At 29.5% G+C, this 26,684-nt stretch overlaps 1 protein-coding gene across 4 annotated transcripts in view; it reads right to left on the bottom strand.

Moving 5' to 3' along the window:
• Window positions 1–26,684, bottom strand: part of LOC107453431 (nephrin) — a 259,466-nt gene that overhangs the window by 52,653 nt on the left and 180,129 nt on the right. For all 4 annotated transcript variants that reach the window (XM_071178517.1, XM_043040896.2, XM_016070260.3 and 1 more), the window contains 4 exons: window positions 25,561–25,905; window positions 8,702–8,812; window positions 3,579–3,782; window positions 368–664 (listed from right to left, as the gene is read on the bottom strand). In XM_071178517.1, the coding sequence (XP_071034618.1) occupies window positions 368–664; window positions 3,579–3,782; window positions 8,702–8,812; window positions 25,561–25,905 (957 nt within the window). The remainder of the gene's footprint in view (window positions 1–367; window positions 665–3,578; window positions 3,783–8,701; window positions 8,813–25,560; window positions 25,906–26,684) is intronic.

Raw genomic sequence — 26,684 nt, 5'->3', positions numbered from 1 at the left:
TTTTTAAATTATAAATGCTATACCGGTTTTTGAGTTCAGGCAAATACAAATACAAATAAATGTATTCTCTGAAACTTAAAGTTAAAAAAAAATATTTTTGTGTTTATCCTAAACTGGTAAATTTCCCACAAAAATTTTAGATCATTAATAAATTAGCATTAGTAATTAAATAATATTAAAAAAAGTACAACTGCTTTAGAACTTTCTAAATAATAAGTATAGTCAATGAATATTGTTTTTGAATTTCTTAAAATACAAATAGTTAAATTTAAATTTTTGTAAACTATCTTAATAAATAAATCACTGATATGCAATAATTTTCTTTTTATATTATTGAAAGATTTATATTTTTGAAATAAAAACTTACATAAAACATTTAAATACCATATGTCTTGAAGAACGGGATGTGGCAAATCTTTATTTTCAGCTTTGCACACAACAGCTTTTCCATTATCATCGGATTTAGGTGTAATACTTAAAGTGCTGTATGTAATATTTCTACTGTTAGGAATAGAATCTTTACCAGTTTGTACACGTTTTTTATCTATCCACCATGATAGTTTAGCTGGAGGACGGGATCCAGACGTTTCACAATGTAGTCGGATTTCTTCTCCAACTCTTAAAGGCCTTTGTGGAGTTGTTATACGAATATAAATAGGTTTAACTGTGGAAAAACTGTAGGTTTTAGAATGCATATTGGAAACCAGAAGTATGATGGAATATACAACATTTATACTAAGCACATTTTTCTACAAAATAAATTATGCATAAAATAATATAAATAAAGTATTGCATTAAAGATTATAAACGAAAAATGTAATTTGATTCTATGAAATTATACTATATTCTATATCAGGGGTTTCCAACTGGCGGCCCGGTTGCCGCATCCGGCCAGCGAAGCCTTTTTTTGTGGCTCGCGAACTAAAATATATTAGTTGCCATTTTTTTTTGAGGACAATTTTCTTAAAAAACCTATATGGGCTTAAAAAACTTTTCTCGTTAATAAAAACCTAATTTCTTCTTCTCTGTGAAATTTAACATACCAACGGTGCAAAAAAATTTATTTCTGAGGTTTTGCATCCAAGAAAACATCTATTCAAATACAAAAATTATTGTGGATGTTGCTCTTTTTTATTTCATTGTTTTGTACTTTGTGAATATAATTTAGCATGTGCGTATCAGAAATTTTCTCTAAGAAATTCTCCGATTTATCTTTTTGAAACCACTCATTTTGGACGAAAATATTAACACATACATTTGTAAATTTTACATTTAATATGTAAATATCTATTCTCTGGTAGTTACAGCAGACAAACCTCAATTTTCTCATTAAACATTTTATGTGCTACTATTTAAGTTTTAATACCAACCATTTTAAAGTTTTACATCTTAGCAATTAGATATCTGTTGCACATTAATTGTTTAATACATAGGTGCACATTAAAGTTATTGCAGCCCGAATTTTTATGATTTATTTAATATTTTTAAAAATATTATTAATAACAATTAAATATTTTTAAAAATCTAACTTCTTATTTTAATTTGTAATTCAATACTTTATTTTTGTACAACTTGGTAAAAATCTGACAGTAATATTTAATGTTCCTTCAAACATAAAAGAGTCCTACATAAAAGTTTGATAAAGTTGAGGCCCGCCATTTGATTTGCGTTTTTTATTGTGGCCCTCGGCCTCACGTAAGTTGGAAGCCCTTGATCTATATGATAAACTATGTTATTTTTATACATTCAAAAATATTCCAGTTGCATTGCCTTTACAACTATATTTTCCATATTATTTGAACTGTATTGTGGAAATGGTTAATTAGAAATCAGGGATATATTTGGTCTAGAAATTTTACTGCACATTTCAAAACTTTATAATGTAGAGAAGTGGTCGAAACCGTAGTTCCCGTAGACGTAAATGGGAAACCAGTATATTATTACTGATACTCCTGTTCCGTTTATAATGAATTGTTGTTTTTAAATTAATTCAAAAAACTTTTATTCCATTTTCTTTCGAAAAAAAAATTTATAAATACTGTACTTTTTGTGAAGAAATTAAGTCAAGGCCTCCAGGGCAATTGTTCGCTCCCCCCCCCTCTACTTGTGTAATGCCTTGACAACATCACATGTAAATTGCATGCATAATTAATTATTATTCATATAAAATAGTTGGCGTAAATTTTATTCATATAAAATAGATGTATGCTACTTTTCCATTGAAATTCTAGTGTTTCTGAATTTCAAATTGAATAAACATTCATACTCGGTTTTACCCAAGTAGTAAGGTAAAATCGAGTATTTTGACTTTGAAAAAAAACTTTTTTTAAAAAGTAGTACATCCATAAATTTTTAAGCATGATACATTGCATGCAGATGAACAATATTGTTGAAATCGGACAGTTTACTGGATGCTGAACAGTTTAGCCACAAAAGATCTTCCAATCCCTAATATACTTATGTCAGTGTTCACATAGTTGATTCATTCATTTTTGCATTGTTCAGTTATTTTCAAGTTCATATTTATTGCAAATATTTTAGTTTACGTAATTCTGTTCTGTAAAAATCAATTTATTATTATTATAACAATTTTTATACTAAAACATTGCGAGCCTCATTTTCTCGCTTAGCAGATTTAGAGTGTATTTTTGTGTATTTACATTTACGAAGATGAAGGTGAATAAAGTTCAAATAGGTAATCCTTACTGTAAAATTAGTAAAAATATTTAGGATGAACAAAATATTAAACTATAATTGTATAACATTAAATGATTTCGAATTATATAGGCAAATAAATTATATACATGTTTCAGATGTTTTTATTAAAAATTAACATAAATACATATGAATAATGGTATATAAAAAAGCAAACCCACACGTTCGTTTGATATATATTTTAAATTTGCTTTTTCTATTGCCACCTTACCATACCAGCAAGCCTGCATGAAAAAATCAATCAAATTTAAGGCAGATAGTGGATGTCTTGTTTTTCAGTGGCGCCATCTATGGCCAAAAATACGGTTTCAGCCACACACATGTCATAGCTCATTTTACAGAGCGAACTTACTCATACATCCGTTTATTTGTTTATTCACAGGTCATAATTTTGACCTGAACCAGAGAGCGATCAATTCCCTAAACAGTAGAGGTATTGATTTGTTATGGAAGCATAGAACACTTCGTGACCCCGACAGATTTGCCAGTCAACATCTTCGGCCGGCGGTCCGTTCTCACTAACACGAGACCAACGTTTCAACCAGGGCTATTTTAAATAATTTTTAAATTAATAAATGTTGAATTTACTAAGTTGTTAAAAATAACAATCCAGAAATTAAATGTCAGTTTTGACCAAAAATACTGCATTTTACGAATGTTATTCAAGGAGTACAAAGAAATATAAAAAGTAAAACATGCATTATTTAGAAAACTCAACGATGTTATTTTTTTTATATATATATAAATGAGTTTATTTAGTTTAAAGCCGAACATTTAAAATTAAATCTAAAAAAATATTATCATTTAAATGAACTTCAAGCAAAAAATATAAAATATTAATAAGAGAAAGTAAAACAACATACGATTTAGATCTATTCTAATTTGCTCCCTCAGCGGTTGCGTGAGATTTGTGTTGGATGCTTCGCACGTCAGCTGAGCCATGAGATCTGATCTTCGTAGCTCCAAGAAGACGTACTCATTTCTAACAAAGCTTTGAGAAGTTCGAGAGAACGTGTCATCTAACAATGATTTGTCACGCCACCATGTTACTGAGGGTGATGGATTGCCTAAAGAGAAAAATAGAAAAGACAGACAAATATAGACTTCTTACTGAGGACACATGCATCTTTTTTGTTAAATGAATTCCTGGTCTCTTTAATTCATTCTGGCAAGCATAGTTGCTAGCAAGCACGAAAACAAGATGTGTCTTCACATGATTGAATATCGTCTTTGTGATTCAGTAGACATTCGTATATTTGTGTTATTTGAAATACATTTCTTTTGAAAAGAATTGTTTTAATTGAGATGATAACAAAACTAGTATAATTTCTAAAAGATATCGTTCAAAGTTTTTAAACGAATCATTTTTTTTTCTCCTTTGTTTGCATACTATCTATTATTCTGTCGTTGGATAGGCGATCCAATTTTGGATTTACGACTACTAATGTTCAACTTCGTAGGCTTGGAATTTTGAACCAATCTGGAATACAAGGCAACTCCTTGATCAGTACCCACGGAGGTATGATTTGTTATGGGAACATGGAGGACTTTGTGACCAGACAGATTTAACGTGCAATCACCATTTACTACATAGGGAGTCTTCAGCTGCGGGTATCGAACCCACGTCCTCTTAGACATGGGCCCAGTGCCCTATTTAAACTATCTTGAATGGAAGTTTTAACAGTTTGTAGACGTTCATTGCCAAAGAGTAAGCAGACAAAGATAGCATATGCATAACAAAATATGCAAGCTTGCATATTTTTTGTTAAAAGAATTTCAGCTCCTCTTACTTCAATCTGGAAAATTTCGTATACATCTTGTTGACCCATTTTATTATGTCTTTATATGAGTAAATATTAATATTGACCTTTAATAGAAGTATGTGCCTTTTTGAAGTTCAGAGTATAATACTTTCAAACGAATATTTAATTTTAAATGGCAAATTGGCTGTTATTAAATACTAAAAGCTTTCATATAGTAGCTTAATATCAGTTTTTTATCTCTAATTTTCAGAGTAATATTTATGCACACAGAGGAAAAGGATTCTGTTAAAATTACAGTACTGTATCGTTATGACATTTCTGGTGAAAAAAGAAAGAAAAAAAAATATAATTCTTTCATTAAAAAGCAAACGAAAATATACTCATTCATTTGGTAATTTTTCAGTTTCACTTGTGAAGGGTCATTGAAAATTCTGGTTTTTAAAATTCTAGTTCTTGAAGAAAATTCTAGTTCTTATAATTTCTAGGTTTTGAAATTCTACACATTGAGTAAAAAATGCAAAACTGAAAATTAGAGTGACACCTGACTGACACCTGAATAACTTTCGATCTAATTATCTGATCTTAACGTTCTAGAACTCAATCTTAATATCTCAAGATGTTGACTTCAAATATGCTAAATAATAAGTACATACGATATTTTAAGTTATGGAATCAAATTCAAAAACGTACTCTCCCCCTCTCTGAATAAATATACCTTTTTTTTCACCAGATTTGGATTTCTGATCCCCAATCAAGAAAATTTGGTCCTTATAGTTTGGTCAAGAGAAATCGATCAGAAGTTCGGACCCTTTACTTTTTGCGTATTTTACCATATCTCAGGAACTTTTTGTCAGCGAATTAAAAAATAATTGCTCACAGTTATAAAATTCGCTTATCCAAAGATAACTAACTCCATGCGAAAAATAAATTTTAGTAAATATTAGTTATTTTTTTATTAATTTATTAAGTAAAAGTCGAAAAAATTTTGAATTGCAAGGTATAAAATTTTTTACATCATTTTAAAGTACATAATTTTGCAAGGCAAAATAATAAATTTGAGTGAAATCGGTTGAATAGATCCTGAGAAATCGAATTTTAATAATCAGACTTTTTTGAAATTCAATTTCTCAGGAGCTATTAAACTGATTTTGCTCAAATTTTGCATTTTGCTATGTAAAATTATGTTCTTTAAAATGATGGAAAATTGCTTACACCTAACAAATCAAAATTGTGTCGACCATTCTTAAATAAGATGATAAATATTTACTGAAAGTTACTTATCACATAGAATTATATTTTGATAAACTAGTTTTATAAATGTGCGCAAAAATTTTTTCAGACTTTGAAGTGTTCTCCTGACCAAACTATTGGAACCACATTTTCCAGATTACAGCTACTCCCTATATTTTGGCGATCAGAAATCCGAATCCAGGGAGAAAAAATTTGTTTGTTCAGCATAAGTACGTTTTTGTGTTAGATTTCATAACTTAAAATGTCGTTTGCAGTTAATAATTAGCTTATTTGAGGTCACCATTTTGATCCATTAATATTGAGTTCTAGAACGTGAAGAACCGATCATTATATCAAAAGTTAATCAGAGGTTCCGTTTTTTCGTGCTCTGTATATTTTTCAGAATAAATGGTTTTTATGCTATGAGCTAAGGTATCATTATAAAATAGCCAAATTTTATCACATTTTCCAAATTTGATCACATATTGCAAAATTTTATAGTTAATTTCTTCCGAAATCTTTACCAAAGCCTTCCGGTAAAAATTATCTGCTTTTTGCTGTTCCTAAAGAGACTGTAAATTGTATCACTATCTTTTAGTTTTGAAAATACAGTTTTTCTTAGTGCAGAATCTCAAATAATTACTAGAAAATTATCTAAATTTTAAACTACACATGAAATGTTTTTTTCGTACGTAAATATTTTTCAAAAGAGGGTTATGTATTCAAGGTATTTAATTAATATTCAAGGTTATATTATTCCGGATCTTTAAATGATTCATTGCTGATTTTTGTATTCAAAAGACATTTTGGGTGTTTTCAAATTTAGAAATAATCCTCCAAAAACAAATTTATAATGATAAAAACGGCATAATTAACTTCTAGAAGTTTTAATCCATAGCTTCATGATCAATGAAAATCTCTAAATAAATGAGAAAAGTGCATGGGAAAATTTTCTTTATCTAAAACAATGTGTAAGTAAATTAATGGCTTCTAAAGCGAGTTCATTAACATTAAAAGTAAAATAGTATTAAAGTATTAAAATTAGTATTTGGAAGCCGTTTTTTAAAAACTATATTATGAATGTATTTGAATTATTTAAACAATATAATAAAAGCGTTAAAATTTTTAAGTTTTACAACAATTTCATTTCTTAATGACATTGCCATTATTCCATTTATGTATATCTCTAATACTTAGCTGTTCAAATGCCATATTATCATTGTATACTCATTATTTGCCATTATTAAATGCCATATTTTGAAATGGAAATATGTTCGAAGTGGATATTGAAGGAATTCCTGCTCTAAAACCATTAACCAACAACTCCAATGTACTATAAACATAGACCATTTGATAGAACTTTAACTATGACAATTTACCATGCATCCAAATGTCAGTTTAATTGCTAAACATGATTATATGTAATATATGTAGCACGTTTTCCGTATGAGCAATTATTATTCCATCAAAATCAGGATATGTAAGAAACGAAGAGATTATTACACTTCATGCATAATTCAAATATACGAAAAATTGTTTTAGAAAGATTTTATGGGTTTATTTCAGATAAGAAGATTTTTGGATGGTATTATATGTAGCTATATATTTTATTATTTAACTTTCTCTCCGCATAAGGATGCTAAATTAAGTTAAAGTAGAATTAATTAAAAAAAACTGGCATCGTGATATTTCTAAAAAAAGAACTTTCTAATTTCTTGTTTTATTATTTCAGCGAAATATGTTCAATAATTTTTCTATATGATTTTAAAGAAATCATTAAAAGTAATAGCTTCAAGTGGACTTCCATTTTAACGATAAAGCTACATTTTTAAGCTTCTTTATTTAACATTTGTACCCACTTATCTAATTTTATAGTTAATTTGAAGTTTAAGCCTGCTAATTATTTTTTGGTATTTATTTTTATTTGTTTACTTACAAAAAAATTCTGACTTGGTAGTAGTGTCAAAAATAAACTCAAATAATGATAATTCTTCGTTTACAGGATTTAAGTCATTTTATATGGAAGTCAACAAAAAGAAAAGAGATTATTTTTCGACATGAAGTAATCAAGTGCTACGGAAATTACATTTCAAAGAAAAATCAGCAAAAGCTAACATTTATAATTTTTGAGCCCAAAAACTTGCCAAGGCATACATTGTTATGCGAAAGTAAATAGAACAGGTAATACGCATATGAAATATGAAACACACGTAACGAACAAGAGCCTCGCACAGAAAGCCAAAAGTAAAGACACACTGCAAGTGATAAACGATAAATTTTAATAGTACGCAACAATTTCATCACAACTTTCGAAAGCAACGTTTTCATCAGCATTCTTCGACACTAAAAGTATATAAATTTCTGGTGAAATAGTTTGCTCAATTTTATGCTGTTATGAATCAACATCATATTATTTGGGATGCTACTTTTTGTAATATAAACTTAACAGTCACTGATGGATACTTGAAGCACTACTGCTATTCCGGACTTTTGACTTATGGGGATTGTAAGTTGTAATATATATATAGTAAAAAATGCAAAACTGAAAAGCGGATTCAACCAAATAAACGGTTTTTTTTCAGATCTCATGCTAAAATTACCAAATTTTTACTCATNATATACAATTCAAATATATATATATATATTGAAATGTACTAATATCATTTTTATCAAATTAGTTCAAAGTCTTAAAATACAAACGAAAAGTTTACTTTCATAACTTGTATTTTTATTATTATTATTATCTACACTTGAGTGCAATTATCCAAGATCTATCAATTTCGAAGCTGTTGTTAATTTATAATTGAAGCTTATTTGTTTCTGTATTGAATACCTTAACTGATTCTGGGAGAAATTTGATTAGGGATAAAGAACTAATCATTTTCATCATTGAGGAATTATGCAAGGATTTCAATTATTCCCAACATGGAACTATCGATTGCTCCATTAAACCTTTTGATGAAGTATTCTGAAGGATCGAGATAAGCTCTTACCTCCTTCTGCTTCACAAAGTAATGACAAATAAGCGCCTTCATCGTATGGTCCTGCTACATCTTTCAACCTTTGACCTCGATCATCCATTATCACAACTGATTGAGGTGGTGCTGAAATAATACAAAAATGAAGGTCATCTCCCAGTTAATAAATACATTTTTATATAAAATGATAAAATTGATGATTTTAGGGCAAGGAAAAAATATTTTGAAATTATTATCTTCAAATTAGTATCAGATAATTTGGATTTCACAACATCTTAAACAACTAAAGATTGTGAGTGTACCTACACAGAGTATAAATTAAAATTTTTATGCTTTGGAGAAATTAAGTTGTAGTTTTTTATTGTATATTATGAATATCGTTACAAAAAGCACAAAATATGTTTTATAAAAATTTTATATCTGAATTATAGATGCATTATAAATATAACAAAAACATACTATTTATACAAACAGGTAGAATATTACAAGCAGTCTGTTTTTGCTTGTTTAAGCTAAAATTGAACGCATGTTAAATATAGATTATAAGAAATGAGACCAAGTCCATTAAACGAAATCTAGTTTATTTAGAAAAATGGTGAGGGACATAAGATGTAGTAGTTGGTGACGAAAAAACACATCTACTTTCCCACCATTATAGGGTAATACTTGTCATAGAAGAAATGAGGTCTTGCAGGAAGAACCATCCAGCTTCCAGTCCACTCATTTCGTTTCCGATATCGCAAGTCAAAGAAAAATCGTTCTGAATTCTAGCGTTATGGACATGTCTTGAAGCACTAGTGGCATTTGGTAACGTCAAATAAGCTCTCCAAAGCAATTAGATCATATGTCCCAGAAAAATTTCAAGTCCAGATTAATCATGTCATGCAACAGCGCTAGGTCATACGCAGACAAAGCAATAAAAGAACTTCTGTAATAACTCCGAAGGGTAGTCTTCAGTTAGAGATCGGAGTTAATTCCAGTTCATATCGGTCTTCCTTTAGTCCAAATCTGTTCTCCTGATATTTCTTGGATGAGCATTAAAAAATACTTCGAGTCATAGGTTGTAAAGGGTTCTTGAAATATGCACAAATGATCCAAGTAACAAACATTTACATTGTGAGACTAGAATCGATCCCATTCTGATACTAAATCGTAACAATCGTATTGTCAACAATGGTTAATGTCTTTATCAATTTTGATGATACTTAAGACTTTCATGAAATAAATTGTATGAAAAAACCTATCACTCGCTATTTATTGGCTTTAATTAACACATTTGTTTTTTTGATTTTCGACAAGAAAAAAATTTTACAAATTTTAATTATGAATCCTTGATGAAAAACTCAACAAATGCTCTAATTACCAAACATTCGTGAAATCAATTTTTGCCTATATACCAGAATTAACAATATTTTATTAATACTAACTTCAAATTATATCGAATAAAAGGCAAAATATATTATAGAAAGGAAAAGTTAACCTTTAACCATTTGGAAGTATTTTAAGGTGACATCCCATCTAGTTTCCATTTCCCCTTCACTATCCACCTTATAATGTTAATAACAATTATATGATTGTATGTACACAATTATGTTCCAAATAATTGCAAATATGACGGGGGAAAGTGATTTTTAAAATGATAAAATAAATTTTGCTGTTGTATATACGACTTCACTCCGTTAAGAGTGAAATTTTTTCATTTATTCAAAAAAAATGGTAAATGCACATGCATTGGGGAAATAAAATTAATTTTGCTTTAGACTGATCTTCTACTTACTTCAATCTACATATTTTCTAAAGAGGGGAAAAGAAGAAAGTAAAGGACAGACATTGGCAAATCTTACATAAATCGCGTGAATGACAGGAAATATAGTCATATTTTTATCACGAAAATGGAAGAAAAGCATTTATAATGTATAGAGCGGAAATGTAAATGTTAGGCCATTTCATGTAACCTCATTACCATTATTATGACTTGAAATGAAAAGGACTTTACGAACAGCAAGAAAAAAGTGTTGACATATTTTATACATTTAATGCTTGGAAAAGTAAGAAAATATTAATAAAAAATATATTCTTCAGTCTTTTAACATTTTAAACATTAACAACTATTACTTTTCAAAACATGATAAGCATCCAGGCATTGAGGTTATAAAATTAAATTTGATCCCCCCCCCTCGACTGAGCTTCGACTAATTTAAATCCATATACTTTCTGAAGAGTGGGAAATAATAATGCAAAAGAGAGGGATACGCAAATCATACATTAATCGCGTGAATGGTAGGGATTGCAGTCACATTTTCCTCACTGAAACGGAAGGAAAAAAAAATTACATTTATAATATGCATAGCGGAAAAGTAAATTTTACGTCTTTTTACGCAACCTAATTTCCATTATCAAGACTTGAAATGAGCAGGGACAGCCCGAATAATCGGGCTTTGGGCCCATGTCCAAGAGGACATGAGAGGGCAGAAGACTTCCCGTGTAGTAAATGGTGATTTGTGCCCGTTAAATCTGTTGGTTGGGTCACAAAGTCAACCCTGTTTCCATACTTCAGGGGGTACAGAATTGGAGATTGATCGTTCTCTGGTTCAGGTCAAAATTACGATTTATGGACGAAGAAATGGATGTATAAAAGGGGTCCACCCTATAAAAGGATTGTGACTTAAGTTTGTGGCAGGCAGAAGTCAAATTCTTGGCCACAGAGGGCGCCACTGAAAGAAAAGTGCGCCCCCTTTGCCTCAATGGCCTACAACAACAACAGCAGGACTTGAAATGAGGAGGAATTTACGAGCAGCAAGCCGAAACAGTTGATAAATTTTAAACTTTTCATGCTTGCAAAAGTAAGAAAATATTAATAAAAAAGATATAATTTTAGCCTTTTTGATATTTTAAACGATAAAAACTATTACTTTTCAAAAAAATCGAGAAGTAAAATATATTAAGCAAAAAATAACTTGGCGTCTCTTCTTATCATTGAAATGAAACTTTATATGTTGATGATGATAAGCATAAATTTTATCTCAATTTTCATTTATAATCTATCATTAGATAAAAAAAAAATTAAATATTGATAGCGTTTGTTTTGATATTGATGAATTTAATAAGTCCTTGATATTAATGAAGAATCTTCATCAGCTTTGCTTTTATCCACTAAATTGAAGTGTCACGCTTAAAATCATTCATTAGCTAATGAGACTAATTCCCATAATAATTTCTCGTCCTATAATCAATTCCTTATAAAATGATTAGAGAATTCTATTTGAGAATTCTAATTATAAATTTATTTAATTGCTATTGCAAAGGATAAAATGACCACCAATATTATTTAGCTAAAGTACTAAATAAGGCAACTTAATTAGCAACCATTTTTTAAAACTAATTCAAAGTGAGTTATGAGAATGAAAGTAAACAAATACGTACATTTTATTTTAAATTAGGTAAACCTTTTTAAATGTGTAAAAATGTATTGCCAAAAATCAGATAAAATATAACTAACTTGCGCTGAAACATTAGCAGTTATTTTATATTTTACATGTTCCCCCATTTTCAGTACTCTCCATGTATTCCATGCCTTTTTCTATTAAATTTTAAAATAAAAGGTATTGTGATCCTGGGATTTTTCTGTCTGAATGGGTCATATTTCGCAAATCTTGTGGTATACCTCCGGTTAGGTCATTGTCTGCAACAAAATAATGGTCTTACTCCGAGTGATAGATTCTACTTTAAAATAGGGAACTCCTTTATTTAAATATTTAAAAGAAGGTGCAATCCTGAATCTGTTAATATTTAATAATGAGTCATGGTGGCCCAGCAAGGTAGATCGCTAGCTTTCTAATGAATTGCCCTTGTTCTAATCCTAGCAATGGCTGGTTGATACGAATTATACCTTCAACCCATACCAACCATAATACTGATATAAAATATTCTCAGTTGTAGATGGATCATGAGTCAGAGTCCCCTTGCCATCAAGCTAATCATAGGAGGGTTTCCTCTCCATGTAACGTAAATATGATTTATTTCTATTAAAAAGTGCTTCACAAAAGTAAATCTCAATACTTGATTTAGGATTTCACTTGTCTTCGGGATTGTGTTCAAAATTACAAGGCAACGGAGTTGATCTTCGCTAGTCGTAAACTGTCGCTTGTTCAATGACAGTGATAGGATGAAATCTCCGATTTTGCAATTCATTAAAGAGTCGAAGTCTTTGGCTGGTGACTGGTACAAGAAGCTGACGTTTTATAAGCAGTGAAGAAAGGCTGGATATAGTTGAAAATTAAAAATGACTTTTCCCCTAGACCGCATGAAGCCTACCGAACACCAATGAATACCTCAATCCCATTTACTGCCGAGAGCTATCTGGTAACCCTTGGCAGAATTTCCAACAGCAAATTTTTTTAAGTTTTTGGATAGTAAAATGCAGGCCATGGACCGACTTTTCTTGAAAACGTAAGGGTCACCCTTAATAGAGCTGTATATTACATTCACAGAGTACCATGCAGTATATGTCAGTCTGTGTCAAAACTAAAATTTTCTTTCATTGAAATCTGCTATAACATTGATGCAACTACCTTCAAGATTTGGCAAATAGTACGTAAAATGTCACATAAAAATATATCTGTTAAATCAGTTATTAACACTGGTAGCTTTATTTAGCTAATACACTTTTTTTACTCCTTAACACATTCCATAATTTTTCATGTCCAAGAAAGAAAGAAAAATAGCTGCTTCTTATGAGTATGTATTTCTATATCCCTATGAATCACTTTGTCGATTCAAGACACAAAATCAAGCTGAAGCAATGCTGGAGCAGGCAGATCAGTGTGGAATCAACACTGGTGACAGTCTTCTTTGTTTTTGCAGAAATCTAAGTCTTTCAGAACAGAAGTTATTTACTAAACAATTGCTATTCAAATTAATAAAAGAATGAATGACATATTATTTGGTTAACAACTCCAGTTCTGCCCCTCACCTGCATTGATGATGGAAATTTATTCTTCCCTGATTTGCCTCTTTCATCTATCATCACTTCGCATACAGCTGTATCTCGTGTAACCTCCCTAATTACTTATTCTTTTTTTTTCAATTGTGAATTATCTTGCTTGTGGCCTTTTCTGCTTTTATTATTCACATGGTGTTTTGCTTTATGACTTTTTTTTCAGTGTAAAATACGAAAAAAAATTTTTTTACTTACATATATATTTTAAGTTTATTTTTTAACTAAATGCATGCGGTAAATTTTGAAAAATTTCTACATTTACATACTCTTAATTTACCAGAGTGTAAAAAAACTTTTACTCTTTTTCCAAACTTAATGTACACATTCTAAGTTACGTGTATCAATTGTAATAAATGCAAAGCGATGAATTTAATAAATATTTATTATTTTCAAAAATAGCGAAAATCATCTTTTAAGTTAAAGCGAAAACACTGTTACTTTCGAAAAAGTTATTCTTTGGTTGAGAATATTTATACAGAACTTGCTTACAGAAGCGAATATGACGATAAAATATGAAATTCTATTTTTACATCAGAATACAAAAATATTTTTTCTCAAATATATTTTTTCCTCAAAAAATATATTTTAAGCAAAAATACTTTTTCCGACTGCATTTCGTCTAAAGGAAGTGAGAGAAAATCAACAATGCACTTTTCCATTGTTACAGAAACAGGAAAGTTCTTCATTCCAATATTAAAAAAAAATGAACACTGACTTCATCTTTTCAATATAAACCGTGTTTATTTTCCTTTCGTCTTCAGAAAAATTCAAGATGAAGTCAGTGAGATTTTCTGAAATATGTTCTTCGTGATTTTTTTACAAAATAAATTTATACTACTTTTAATACTTTTCAGTAACTTGAAATACTTTTAGAAAACTGGCTGATTTTGACTTTCAATGATTTTTAAACAAGATATTCAATTCAATTTATAAAACTTATTTAATAATTCTCAATGCACTTTTTAAATTTATATGTTATTTTCTCTGATTTCCATCATGAAAAGATATATTCTTATAATCGACTACGCATGAAAGATCTATAAGTTCTTCTTATTTTGAACACTAGTTGTAATCATTGTTGTATTGAATCATTGTTGTATTGAATCATTATTGTGCAAATAATATTTTTAATGATTTTATGAGTATGGAGCTGACTTATACTATATAGCATATTTCTTAGAAACAGAATATCTCTTCCAATTCATTAACCATTTACGTGCAAATGTTTTAAAAATGGAACATAAATTTTGAGTTCGAATTTAATGAGCAATTTAAAATCCGAATATTATTATTTTACACACATTTATTTTCTTTGATTTCCATTATGAAAAGCTATATTCATGTCATTTATTAAGCATGAAATATTTGTTAGTTGTTGCTATTTTAAACATGAATTGTATATTTATTGATTCATTGTTGTGATAAATAATATTTGTAATGATTTTATAAGTATGGAACTGACCCTCACTACATGGCATATTTCTTAGAAACGGAATCTTTTCAATTTCATTAACCATTTACGGGATGAATTTTGAATTGTGAATTTTGAATTGTGAATTTTGAATTATGAATTTTGAATTATGAATTTTGAAATATGAATTTTGAGTTTGAATTTAATTTTTAATTTAAGTCCGAATATTATTATTTCACATAAAAGCATTTTCGAAATTAAATTGGTTCCGTTTTCATATTTGTTTGACTTTTTTGTGAATTTCTGCAATTTGAGATTGTTTGTAAATTTTTCTTTCACTAGCAATATAATTTACCAAAAATTCAATTTCGATAGTACGGCAACAATCTTAACAAGTTTTTTATACTAGATTGCAACCCTTAGTTAATCACCAAATTTGAAATTTTATTTTAAATACTTTAAACTTTGACGCTTCGAGAGTTCTATTTTAAAATTTCAAGTGATTTATTGCGTTTTGCTTTTTGCATTTTGTACAATTATCATTATGCCATTTATTTAAGATAAATAATGATGTTAAAAAAAAAAAAAGAGGGAATGGGCATGCCTTTGTTCAACTAATTTTAAGGTTGAAGATCAGAAACATAAATTTACAGGTAGTTGATAACAGAGTGATAGTGACAAATGTTACTGCAATATTTAGAAACCATTTCAAAATATGCACTCATTCATACTCAGTGCTTTTCTCTTTTTTTTTACTTCTAACTATTGGTAAGAAATTTTTTCTGACGAGTTGATGGCTTCCAAGAGGCATAAAACACTTTTTGCAACGGCAATGATAGAGTTAAAATTTAACAAAAGAGTTTTTAAAATGTTCTCAATTATGAAATTTAATTGACAGTTACAAATTACAGTTTCTTTCTTTCTTATTCTTGTGATTTATATTAATTCTGCTATTAATTTGTTGTTACTAAAATAGTTAAAGGAAATGTGCCCTTTTTTTATTTGCCCCATTCAAAAATGTTGCTTGCCTAAATTATATGTCATGTCTGAAAGATATATAACGATGAGAACAAACAATGGCATTTCTAGAAATATTGTCTAATCTAAACGAAATATATTTTTTTTCATTAAATCAAATTTTTCATAAAATCTCTTGGAATGATGTTCAGAGATATTATATGATAGCAATTTGAAATACTTTTGATTAAGAAAAAAGTTGATTTTAACCTCAGATTATTCTTATAAACTGATAAACAAACTGCAATGCAGTTTTTTCCTATTTATTTGAGTTTGTCTTATCTCCAACTAGAAACAAAGCGTTCGTACAAATTACTTAAGCAAGAAAGTTTTCTATGATCTTCTAGTTTTAAAACCAACTTGCAAGATACATATTTCTGAGTCATTGTTGGGACAAATCAATATTTATAAGAAATTTATTTGCGGAGCACATTTCTTCATCCTCCTTTTTTATTTCCAATGTCCGGGAAAACATTCAAATACAACAAAGAACAATAAAGTTTTTACATTAAATAGAACAATACTTATAAAAATCTCTAAACTCTCTAACAGTTCAATAGAAAGTAATAAATAAAACAAATCAAAATATTCAACTGTCTATTTCAAGTGATACTTTATATCAGAATTGTGGCGAGGGTGGGTCGAGATCGATCCTCGGATATTTAAGTGTAGTCGGGTTTCGAAAAACGATTGAAAAGGAAGCATTTTAATTCAAGAGAAAAGTTAAAACGAGTTCTTCCAATTAGCTGTTTGTAACATTTTGTTCTAATTAGTTAAACTTGAAAACGGTAAGTAATACTTTGGGTAACTTCTTTCTATAGACAGAGAAGATTCAAGTTCCCAGTTCTAAACTTTATCAAACTATATTTATCTGGATGAACTGCGTAAAGTTTCAGTTAAAGTTAATGCTTCCACCTCTAATATCCTCATTTACGCAGATAAGGGACATAAGGACAAGATCATGACAAGACTATGATGCCACAATAGGCATTGCATATTTCCTAGAATTTTTTGAATCATTCTTAACCGAAATTTAATTAAATTAAACCAATTATTAAATTTTTATTTTAGTTTATAAAAAGCGAATATAACATATTTTATTCTTATCTTAACAATCAATGTAACGACAAACCTTTTATTTCAATTTTAATGTAAGACTCATTAATTCACTGTCACGACAAAATCGAAAACAAAAATTTATTTCTAACTCTTAATTTCTTACCACAGAAACGTTTCAGTTACAGGGTCACACTAATTCTCACTGCTATTTTTGTGATTCGCTTTCGCCAAATTATTTTCAAATTTAATATTGATTACTGGGGGATGCTTTGTTTTTGGGTATGTAATCTTTCGATAAATCGCCTACCATAGATCGCTTCCCATGCTCTTAATTGTTCTATGGGTGTAATTCATTCACATTTCAGTTGCCAATTATTGGCGAAGAACTGGGAGGCTCTTTGACATTTCTGTTCCCAACCGTTGAATATGAATCTTAACAGAAATTCTCGATGTCAAAAAAATGGTCATCTTGATCCCTTTAAGGGATTTTTTTTCTCCTTATTTTCAAATTTTTGAATTTGGTCCCACTATAATTTTAAAATTACTAAATAAATCATACTCTCCTAAACGATTTTGTTCATTTCATCTCTGAGATAATTATCACTATATAACATCCAAATTAAGATGTATCTGTAGCGGTTAAAAGTATGCTTAATACTACAATGATGCTACCTGAACCATCAGCTAAAATTAAAATGACCACCGCGTCTACAAAGACAACTGCTACTTTATTTTTTTCAATTGCTACTTTATTTCTTCAAATTAAATAAAAACTAAAAATTGGAACTTAATTCCTTACTCTGACTCTATGTGTACTTCAAAAAACAGAATGTTAATTCGTTAATCGTTCAGTTGTTTTATGGTTTCTCTTCACTTTTTCTTTAGCATGTGAGAATTATAGCATTTGCAAGTAGAAGTTTTTCAGAACTAATGAGTGCGATAGAAAAGAACAAATTACGAAATATGATGGTACAATTTTTTTCTTTGTAAATACAATTTAGAAAGATTTAGAGCATTTAAGCAAAGCTTACATTTACTAATAAAATATTACGTTTTTATTTTTATGCAATTGGAGCAATTTTAGTTTCTGACCCACGAAAGAAATCTAAATTAATAATTAAAATATTTATATTCTATCCTAGATTTAATGCACTAAGAAAGAAACTATGGAAAGACTTAAGTTGTCGAAAATATGCAGTTGCTTATACGCCTGTTTAGTGTGTGTATGTGAAACAAAGAAAGAAAAGAAAGAGAAAAACGAGAATTCTTCGTAATAACTTCTGATTAAGAGAAAGCTGCAATGTAAAGAAAGAAAAAGAAAATAGGTGGTTCACTGGAAAATAAAACACGAATTAGAGGGACACATTCAATTTTTTTTTATTTTAATGAATCAGAATACAAATACAAATCAGAATGAATACAAATCAGAATGTATCAAAAGAAATTGTTTATTTAGATAAATTGTGATTCTGAATCCAAGAATAATTTTCGTGTCATGTGTTAGATTTTTAAGAATTATTTTGCGAAAGTTATTTAGGTTTACACGCTTCTTTTTTTTCTAGATGTAAGCGTTTGACTAAAATTTAGTTCGGAGAAACATGTTGCTTCCATTTTGTTAATGTCGATTGTTTCCTTTGTTTTAAGTCTTATATGATTTTCATGTAATGAACAAAGAAGTAATCTACTTTAAATCTGTAAAATGTGACGAACTATATATTTTTTAGACTTAACTTTCAATGGTTTCATTTAATCAAAAACTATTATTTAAAAATTTAATCTTCTCTTGTTATTTTTTCTGCAAAGTTTTAGCTTACAAACTTCACCGATTGCATAACAAATATTCTTAATGTTCCAAACAAGAGGGCTGCCCTTTTTTCTTAAAATTTATTCTTAACATTTTATTCTAAACTTATTTTCGTTTAATTTATTTGCATTTGTATAGTTTATATACCGGTTATTACGTAACACATTACAACATTGCCATCTGCAATAAAGCTACTAAAAATAAAGATAAAAAAGCACTAAAATCATTTCTACTATAACAAAAAAATGAAATATTAGAATTATAAAAATGAAAAATAGTTTAATCAACAAAAGGTGGTAAGATCATAATAATCTCTACTAGACATTAATAATGTCTGTTAAAAACTTTTCATGAGTTTGAGGTTTATGCCCTAACTTTTATGCTCCAGTTTATCTATCTTTAAGGCAAGATTGCGAAACCACTTTAATGTAAGAAACTAGAAAATGTGATCGTAAAATACTACATCATCCGCTCTTGCGTCATGAAATTATTTTCTTCTTTTATTTTAGGATCACTTACACAAAGAAAACTTAAGCATCCTTAACATTCTATAACTTTTATCAAAAATAGGAACAGAATAGCCGGATAAGCATGTAATGTATTGTTTTATAACTAGTATATAAACTATATAAGTTTCAATATATATGTATATTAAAATTGTAGTTTTGAAATATTAGTTCTCAGACAAATTCTTAACTATATATATAGCAGTTTAAAAGCCTTTTAATACGTCAACTCCTCATACATATTCAATCTGGAATATTCAAACTAGCTAATGTACGTATTAGCATAATGTTATGATGAAAATATTTTTTTACTATAGAAATGAACCACAAAATGTAATCTACAAAACTGCATCGGACACATCAGACAAAACTGCATCGGACAATCTAACATGGCTGGCATTTTGTATTTCAATTTAAAATAAAAATTTTTTACTTGTTTTAATGTAAAGCACATGCCTTTCACTAACTACTATAGATGTTAATTTTATTTCTTAAATAACATTTTCTTATTAATGCATAAGAAAGTTTGATTTAAAATACGGAATACAATTTTGGATTGCGGGATTTTCACTATTTTAAGCTTCGACACACATCAACACATTATGACTAATACGTTACAAGCATATCATGATGTGCTATGAAAGAAAATATATATATATATATATATATATATTTAAAAATTACGTCTAAGAAATGTATCTCAAAGCGATATGGACGAAGTGGATAGTTGACTTTCAATCTTTGCTCAATTTTATCTGACAAGAACCGGCGAAATTAATAAAGTGTCTAGACCGTCTGGTCATGTAGACTTTTGTTTTTTATTTCTCTTATTAAATATACCAAAGGAAAAGTCATAAAATCTTAATAAATAAATATATCTTNCCATATATATATATATATATATAATCATGCAGTGTTTAATAGATCTGAAATATTTTAATTAAACTATAAACATTTACGAACCATAATTTAATCAATGGTTAAGGAAAATATAAGTGGATTATCAAATTTGTACAAATATACATAAATTCTTGGTAAGAAAAAGTCTTATTTAAATAGGGAGTATACTCCTTTTATTAAAATAAAAATAAATGTTAGCCTCTCACTTTCATGCTAATACATTTTCTTTTCTTAAGAGATATTATCATAACATGAGGTCTATATATAAGGTTGCCATGTTTTACGCAAGAAAAATCGTTTTCAGTGCCACTTGGTGGAAAAGTTTGAAGTAGGAGCTCTTACCTCAAAGATTGCATGATATACGAGGAATATGCTAAATTCCATTGTTCAACCTCAGCGATTTAGTAAGAGAAGACAATTTCCTGACAGTGATGTCAAAAATAGAAGGCGTGAAATGCATATCCGTGTGGTTTTTCAACTCACAAAATTATAACGCGGCATAACGTGGAAAAGAAGTGGCAAAATCACAATCTAAAGCATCCCATACCGTGTCACTGGATAAGCTTGCGCGGTGATAGAGTGTGCTAATGGTTTTCTAAATCCTAGTGGATTGCGGTTCTAACATCTTATCCCCTCCTTGAGAAGAGTTAGTGTACTGTGCTCAGAGAAATCCTTGCGACCACCCCTCCTACTTCAATCTTCAATCATGCAATAATACGGGTTTTTTTTCAATTCTTTCTACTTCTGTAATATTAAAATACAAACTATTTTACACTATGAAAAAAATTTCATTTAAAAGTGAAAAGGGGCTTCAAGACTATATATATCAAGACTTTGGTCTTGAATATCAGTCTAAATTTTGATTAGGCGGATGTAAATTTTTAAAGAATATTGATTAAAAAATATGCGATGCCCTCTTCTTCTAAGTTGGTTAAAAAGTAAAAGTTCTGTAATACTTGCTGCTCTGATACAGACGCATAATACTATATTTTAATTAAATTGGGAAAATCTTACTTAAAGTGGTTACATATTACTGAATTTTAAACCAATTTTAACACATCTATATTAACTAAAATTTACCAAACTTCTGCATATTATTTTTTCAAAAAAAATTATTCACAGAAAATGCTTGAATTTTACCTTTCAAATATTGAATAGCTTATAGCTAAAACGCTGACCAGACGACAGATGAGCAAAAATCATGATTTTCCTTTCAATGGTATCACAAAAATAAATAAAACTTTTAAACTAAAATTAAAATTCTAAAATTAAACGCTAAAATAAAAATAAAATAAAATAAAATAATAATAATAAATAAAAAATTATAATTAAATTGATAATAATAATTGATTAATGTTTTTTTAAGGAACTTAAAAGCTGGTAATTTATTGTTATTATTCAGCAAAAACCACAAATTTTTCTTCCGTTTATATGGTTATTAAAAAATTCTTTTTCTCTTAGAGTTTGCTTGTGAATGGATAAGTTCACCTATTCTCTCATTCCAAAATGTATAATTTAGCAGATTTTTAAAATTTAATTACCCATTATGATAATAAAAATGTAAATTAAAATACAATACTATCAGCAAATTCTTATTGTTCTAGTTGTAAATCTAATCCTGACGCCAATATCCCAAATTTGATTCCGGCAAAACTTAATATATTTCGTGCCCAGGCCTCCATAGTGCTTTATTGCCAAAATGGCTCTTGATTTTTATAATTTGCACTCCTCCCATTTCAATTAGAAGAGATACCTACTAGATGGACAACCAACTAGAAACGCAATCCGCATACTGTTAGGAGAGGGCGTTAAAATTGAGGCAATTGCTGAGCTCACTCCACCACCACCACTGCCCAGCGTGCGAGATTACTATACGAGCGAACCCCGGTTGACTTTCCTGCTGGGGCATGCGGCCTTTAACAGAAGTAGTAGGCGATGCGGTCTCAACTCTCAACGCATCAACGCAACTCAACTCTCATTTCATATGCGAATCGCATAAGTTCGGATATTATGATAATAAGTATGGCACACCATACCTCTGCACCGAGAATAAATATAAAAGAAAGAGTTCGGTGGAAGTTAGATGTCGAAACTCGCAATCATGTCGACATTTTCGACCAATGAGTATTACGAAATAGTTTTAATTTACAACTAATGTGGGTGCCGTGCAGGATTATGTGATTATGTGCAGCATGCAGAGCGATTGTGTGGTAAACGTTTTCCTGAAGGGAAGCATACTTCATGGCAGGTCATCGTAAAGACTTTGAAAGAATTCAGGGAGATGGGTAGTATAACCAGCAGACCAAGAGGAGTAGGACAACGAGTGCAACCAGAAAACGTAGTAGCGTATACCATCACCCATCATCAAAGCAGCACAGAAGCGACCACGGAATATTATAGCCTTCCAAAAAGCTTCATTTGAAAAATCTTGTATAAAGTAGGTGTTTGCCTATACTAGCCTACACCTTTGCTGGCACTAAGGGCAGCTGATGCTCAGAGACACGATAATTGGAGCATCTTCATCCCTAAAAGCTTACAGGATCAGCATATTTCTTGCCTACATCATATGAACGGATTAGGAATTTTTTCACGTAATACTATGTACAATAATCAAAACAGCCACTTTCGGTAGATGGATACTTCTAGATGTGTTATCACGGCTGGACATCAAGTACGCTGGTCGATAAGTATCTTGTGCAGGATTTTTTAAAGCAGACTGATTTACCCAGTATTCTACAAGTTTACGTTAACTGGATCCAGATACTTGGAACTTCTGAAGAGCGAACGTAATATCCGGATGTATGGTTCTAACATGACGACATACTTCCACGAATTCCCAACATAGCATTAATGATATATTCCAGCCACAAGTCTTTGGATACGAATGTTGTATAAAAAGATTTCCATGTTCATCTGATCTAAATATAGTAGATGATTTTTTTCCGCTGGGAGACACCAAATAGCTAGTTCATCAAAACCGCATTGCGGATGCTTGTACCAGCGAGTCACCTGCTGTATGCACGATGAGAAGTGGGATGAGCAGTCCCGCGTCTAGACCTGATAGATGCTGAAGGACACCATTTTGAGCTTGACAGAGAGACAAAGCAATTTTAGAACGAAGAGAGACGAAGAACATATTTCCGACAAGTGCACTTTTGTTCAACGTGATCAAACAAATTTGCGTTTTGTACTTTTCGTTTTAATCATTATCGTGCGCAAGATGTATTTTTGTAATTAATCGTTTTGTAATTAACTTTGTAATTGATTTTTTTTTGTACATTGTAATTTTTTTTAAAAATCAGTTTTGAAGTCTATCACTAGACGGTCCAGTTAGTGGTTTCTTTGCGCAGCTAATGCAATTTTACTATGCCCAGACCGCTCTTATGCCACTATAGCTTTAGCCTTTTAGAAATAATTATGATGAGAACGGACTTATGTAAGCAGATTGTGTATATATATATATACAGGGTGGTCTCGAATTCATGGTGCAAACTTTAATGGTAAGTACAGGACATTGTAACAATGATTTATTGTATAGGAATGTATAGTCGCAAGTGACGCGGTGAGGCGTAAACAGAAGAAATAACGGCCGAAAGGAAAAACAAAGATTTTATTGAAAGCGTTGTTGACAAGTGTCATGTTTACAGTAAGTGTTCAAAATTGCGTCCACCAGAAGCGATACATGCTTGACAGCGTCGGTGGAGCGATTGGNTATATATATATATATATTTCAATACTAAATATTGCGTGCAAAGAAATTATATTTTCCTAAAATATTTTTCAGACTTGAAAATTTTAATTCTTAAATAAAATCTAGAAACAAAATAAGAAAGATGTTATACACTATTGATAATGTATAACTGCGGATATATGATTAGCTTTAAAAATTAATTGAAATAACAACTGAATTACCTAGAAGAATACTTAAGAAGAATACTTAAAAGAATTCATTGAATAACTACAGAAAATATAAAAAGTAACAATATGGTAATATTTCTCTCATTGAATAAACATCACTTACAAAACGCCCACAAATAGATCGATACGTGAAAGAACATAACTTGTAATTACTGAGTAAATACAAAATAAACTGAATAAAAGAACAAGAACTCAGTCTTCAAGAAGAAAAGGAATTCTACTTCCACCTTGCAAACCTATAGAGAATAATAAGACTGCTTTTTCTTTAATACGTAACTAATTGAATAATTACTTTTATGGATGCGAAGTGAATATTTAAATATGTAGTGCTCTTAAATATTTTTGTTTTCTTCGAATTTAATAAGAAAACTTTAAATTTTAAGATTTTAAATTTATTTAGAACTTTATCAAAGCCAATATAATATCTTTAAAATAAATTTAAAATACTAACTGTCTTATAACTTAAAATTCAAAATTTTGGTTCAAAAAGGTACTTTTAAAGACTTAAAGATCCTACAATTTCATTGCACTCATACAATTTTTTGTAAGATTGAAATAGATCTTAAAAGAACCCTTCCAATTTCTTTGTGTATTATTTCGTTTTGTTGACTTTAATTTTGTATATTATTTCATTCATATTTCCTTACATTATCTAACTATAAGAATAGCAACTTTTATAATGGCTTTTGATCTTCCAAACTTTATATGTTCAATACTAGTTGAATTTAATCTAAAAGTTGGTGCTTGGTATGATATTTTCCTCAAAAATATAACTCCAGATATTTTAGAAATAATAAAACGCTCTTGGTTGTTTCTAATTGCTTTTCAAAGATCCTCTGATAAAATTTGGTGACCTTATCCTTGAAAACTATCTTGACCTACTTTTAAAAGCACTTTAATCACAGCGGTTGAAATTTTCATTCGATTTAATTAATTATTATTATTATTTTTTTTAGTTTTGAAGTTTTTATTTATTTTTTCTAAGTGGATGGGGAGACAAAATGCAACACTAATACATATATTGTAAGCTGTAGATATTACAAAATGGTAGAGATATATTTCATCTAAAAATAATTGAAAGCAACTTACACTGCAAATAAAGGAAAATAGCGTTTAAAAGGATTGCGCAGGCGCAAACAGCGTTAGAAATGGGCTAAAATTTGTAAGCTTCATTTTCCTTACTTATTAAATACAAAACAAACTACATAAGAAAGATATTCATTCTTGAAAATTGAAATTGTAAAATAAAATCATCCTTACTTATCACTTTTAGATTAACGACTCTTGTAATGGTTCTTGATCTCCTAAACTCTATATGGCATCTGTAATATCCCTCGTCTGCAAGACTAATAGAATTTAACCTAAGAGTTGGTGGTATAATATTTACATCAAAATAAGATCTCTCTGCATATTCTGGAATTGTAAAATGTTTTGGGTTATCTCTAGTCCCTTTTCGAAAGTCCACTGTATAGATTGGAGCTCTTTCTTGGTCCCTATACCAGAGCATTAAAGATACTAAAGATGGATCACTTGGTATTGTAAAATTGCATGGTAAATGTCCTATTTCTCCTGCCACAGCTTCATATTCTGGTATTGGCAAGGGTACTGCAAGAAATAAAACAGAAGACAAATAAATTACTTAAAGTTTATAAAAATTTAAGTCAAATAATTGTTCAAGGAAATGATGGTAAAATTAAGCATAAGACAATTCTAAATCATTTAATTATTTTAGGGACTGATGTACTTTTTCAAAATTTAACGAACTGTATCAGAATTTTTTTGCTAAGAAAAAGATAATTTAAAATGGTACAACTTTACCTAGGTTATCTACTTCAAAACTTGATGATATGAATAAACGAAAGTTTAAACCAATTCCATAACTTAAAACTATAGGTACCGATGCATTTTTTCAGCATTTCATAAACTGCTTATCAAATTTATTCATCACTAAATTTCACCTTATCAAATTTCTCCTAATCAAATTTACTTAAAACTAAACTAAAGTATCTAGGTAGACTCCTTTACAGGTAGAATTTTGACGGCAATCAAACATTGCTTTGTTAATAATTAGTTGATCTGCAAATTGTGACAAATATCATTTCATGACTTGAGCAGGTCCTTTGGTCACTAATTTGTGTTTCACTACAATAATATTTGTAACTATTTTTTTACTGTATTGTATTAATGAAAGATATTTAAGTACTAAGGACAATTTAAAAGGCTTCCTTAAGGATTCGGATGATATTGACTATCATTTTAAGAAGACGCTGCATTCTTTTGGAAGAAAAAACGTAAAATTTTAGAAATAGGAGAGTTGGAGCTGCAGCCAGTGCTCCAGTTTTAATCAGGATCAGCCGTGTACCGTATATATATATATATATAGA

The sequence above is a fragment of the Parasteatoda tepidariorum genome, chromosome 3 (assembly GCF_043381705.1).
Source record: "Parasteatoda tepidariorum isolate YZ-2023 chromosome 3, CAS_Ptep_4.0, whole genome shotgun sequence".
NCBI lineage: Eukaryota > Metazoa > Arthropoda > Arachnida > Araneae > Theridiidae > Parasteatoda > Parasteatoda tepidariorum.
The sequence above is the reverse complement of the archived record's forward strand: the minus strand, read 5'-3'. Positions and strand labels throughout refer to the sequence as shown.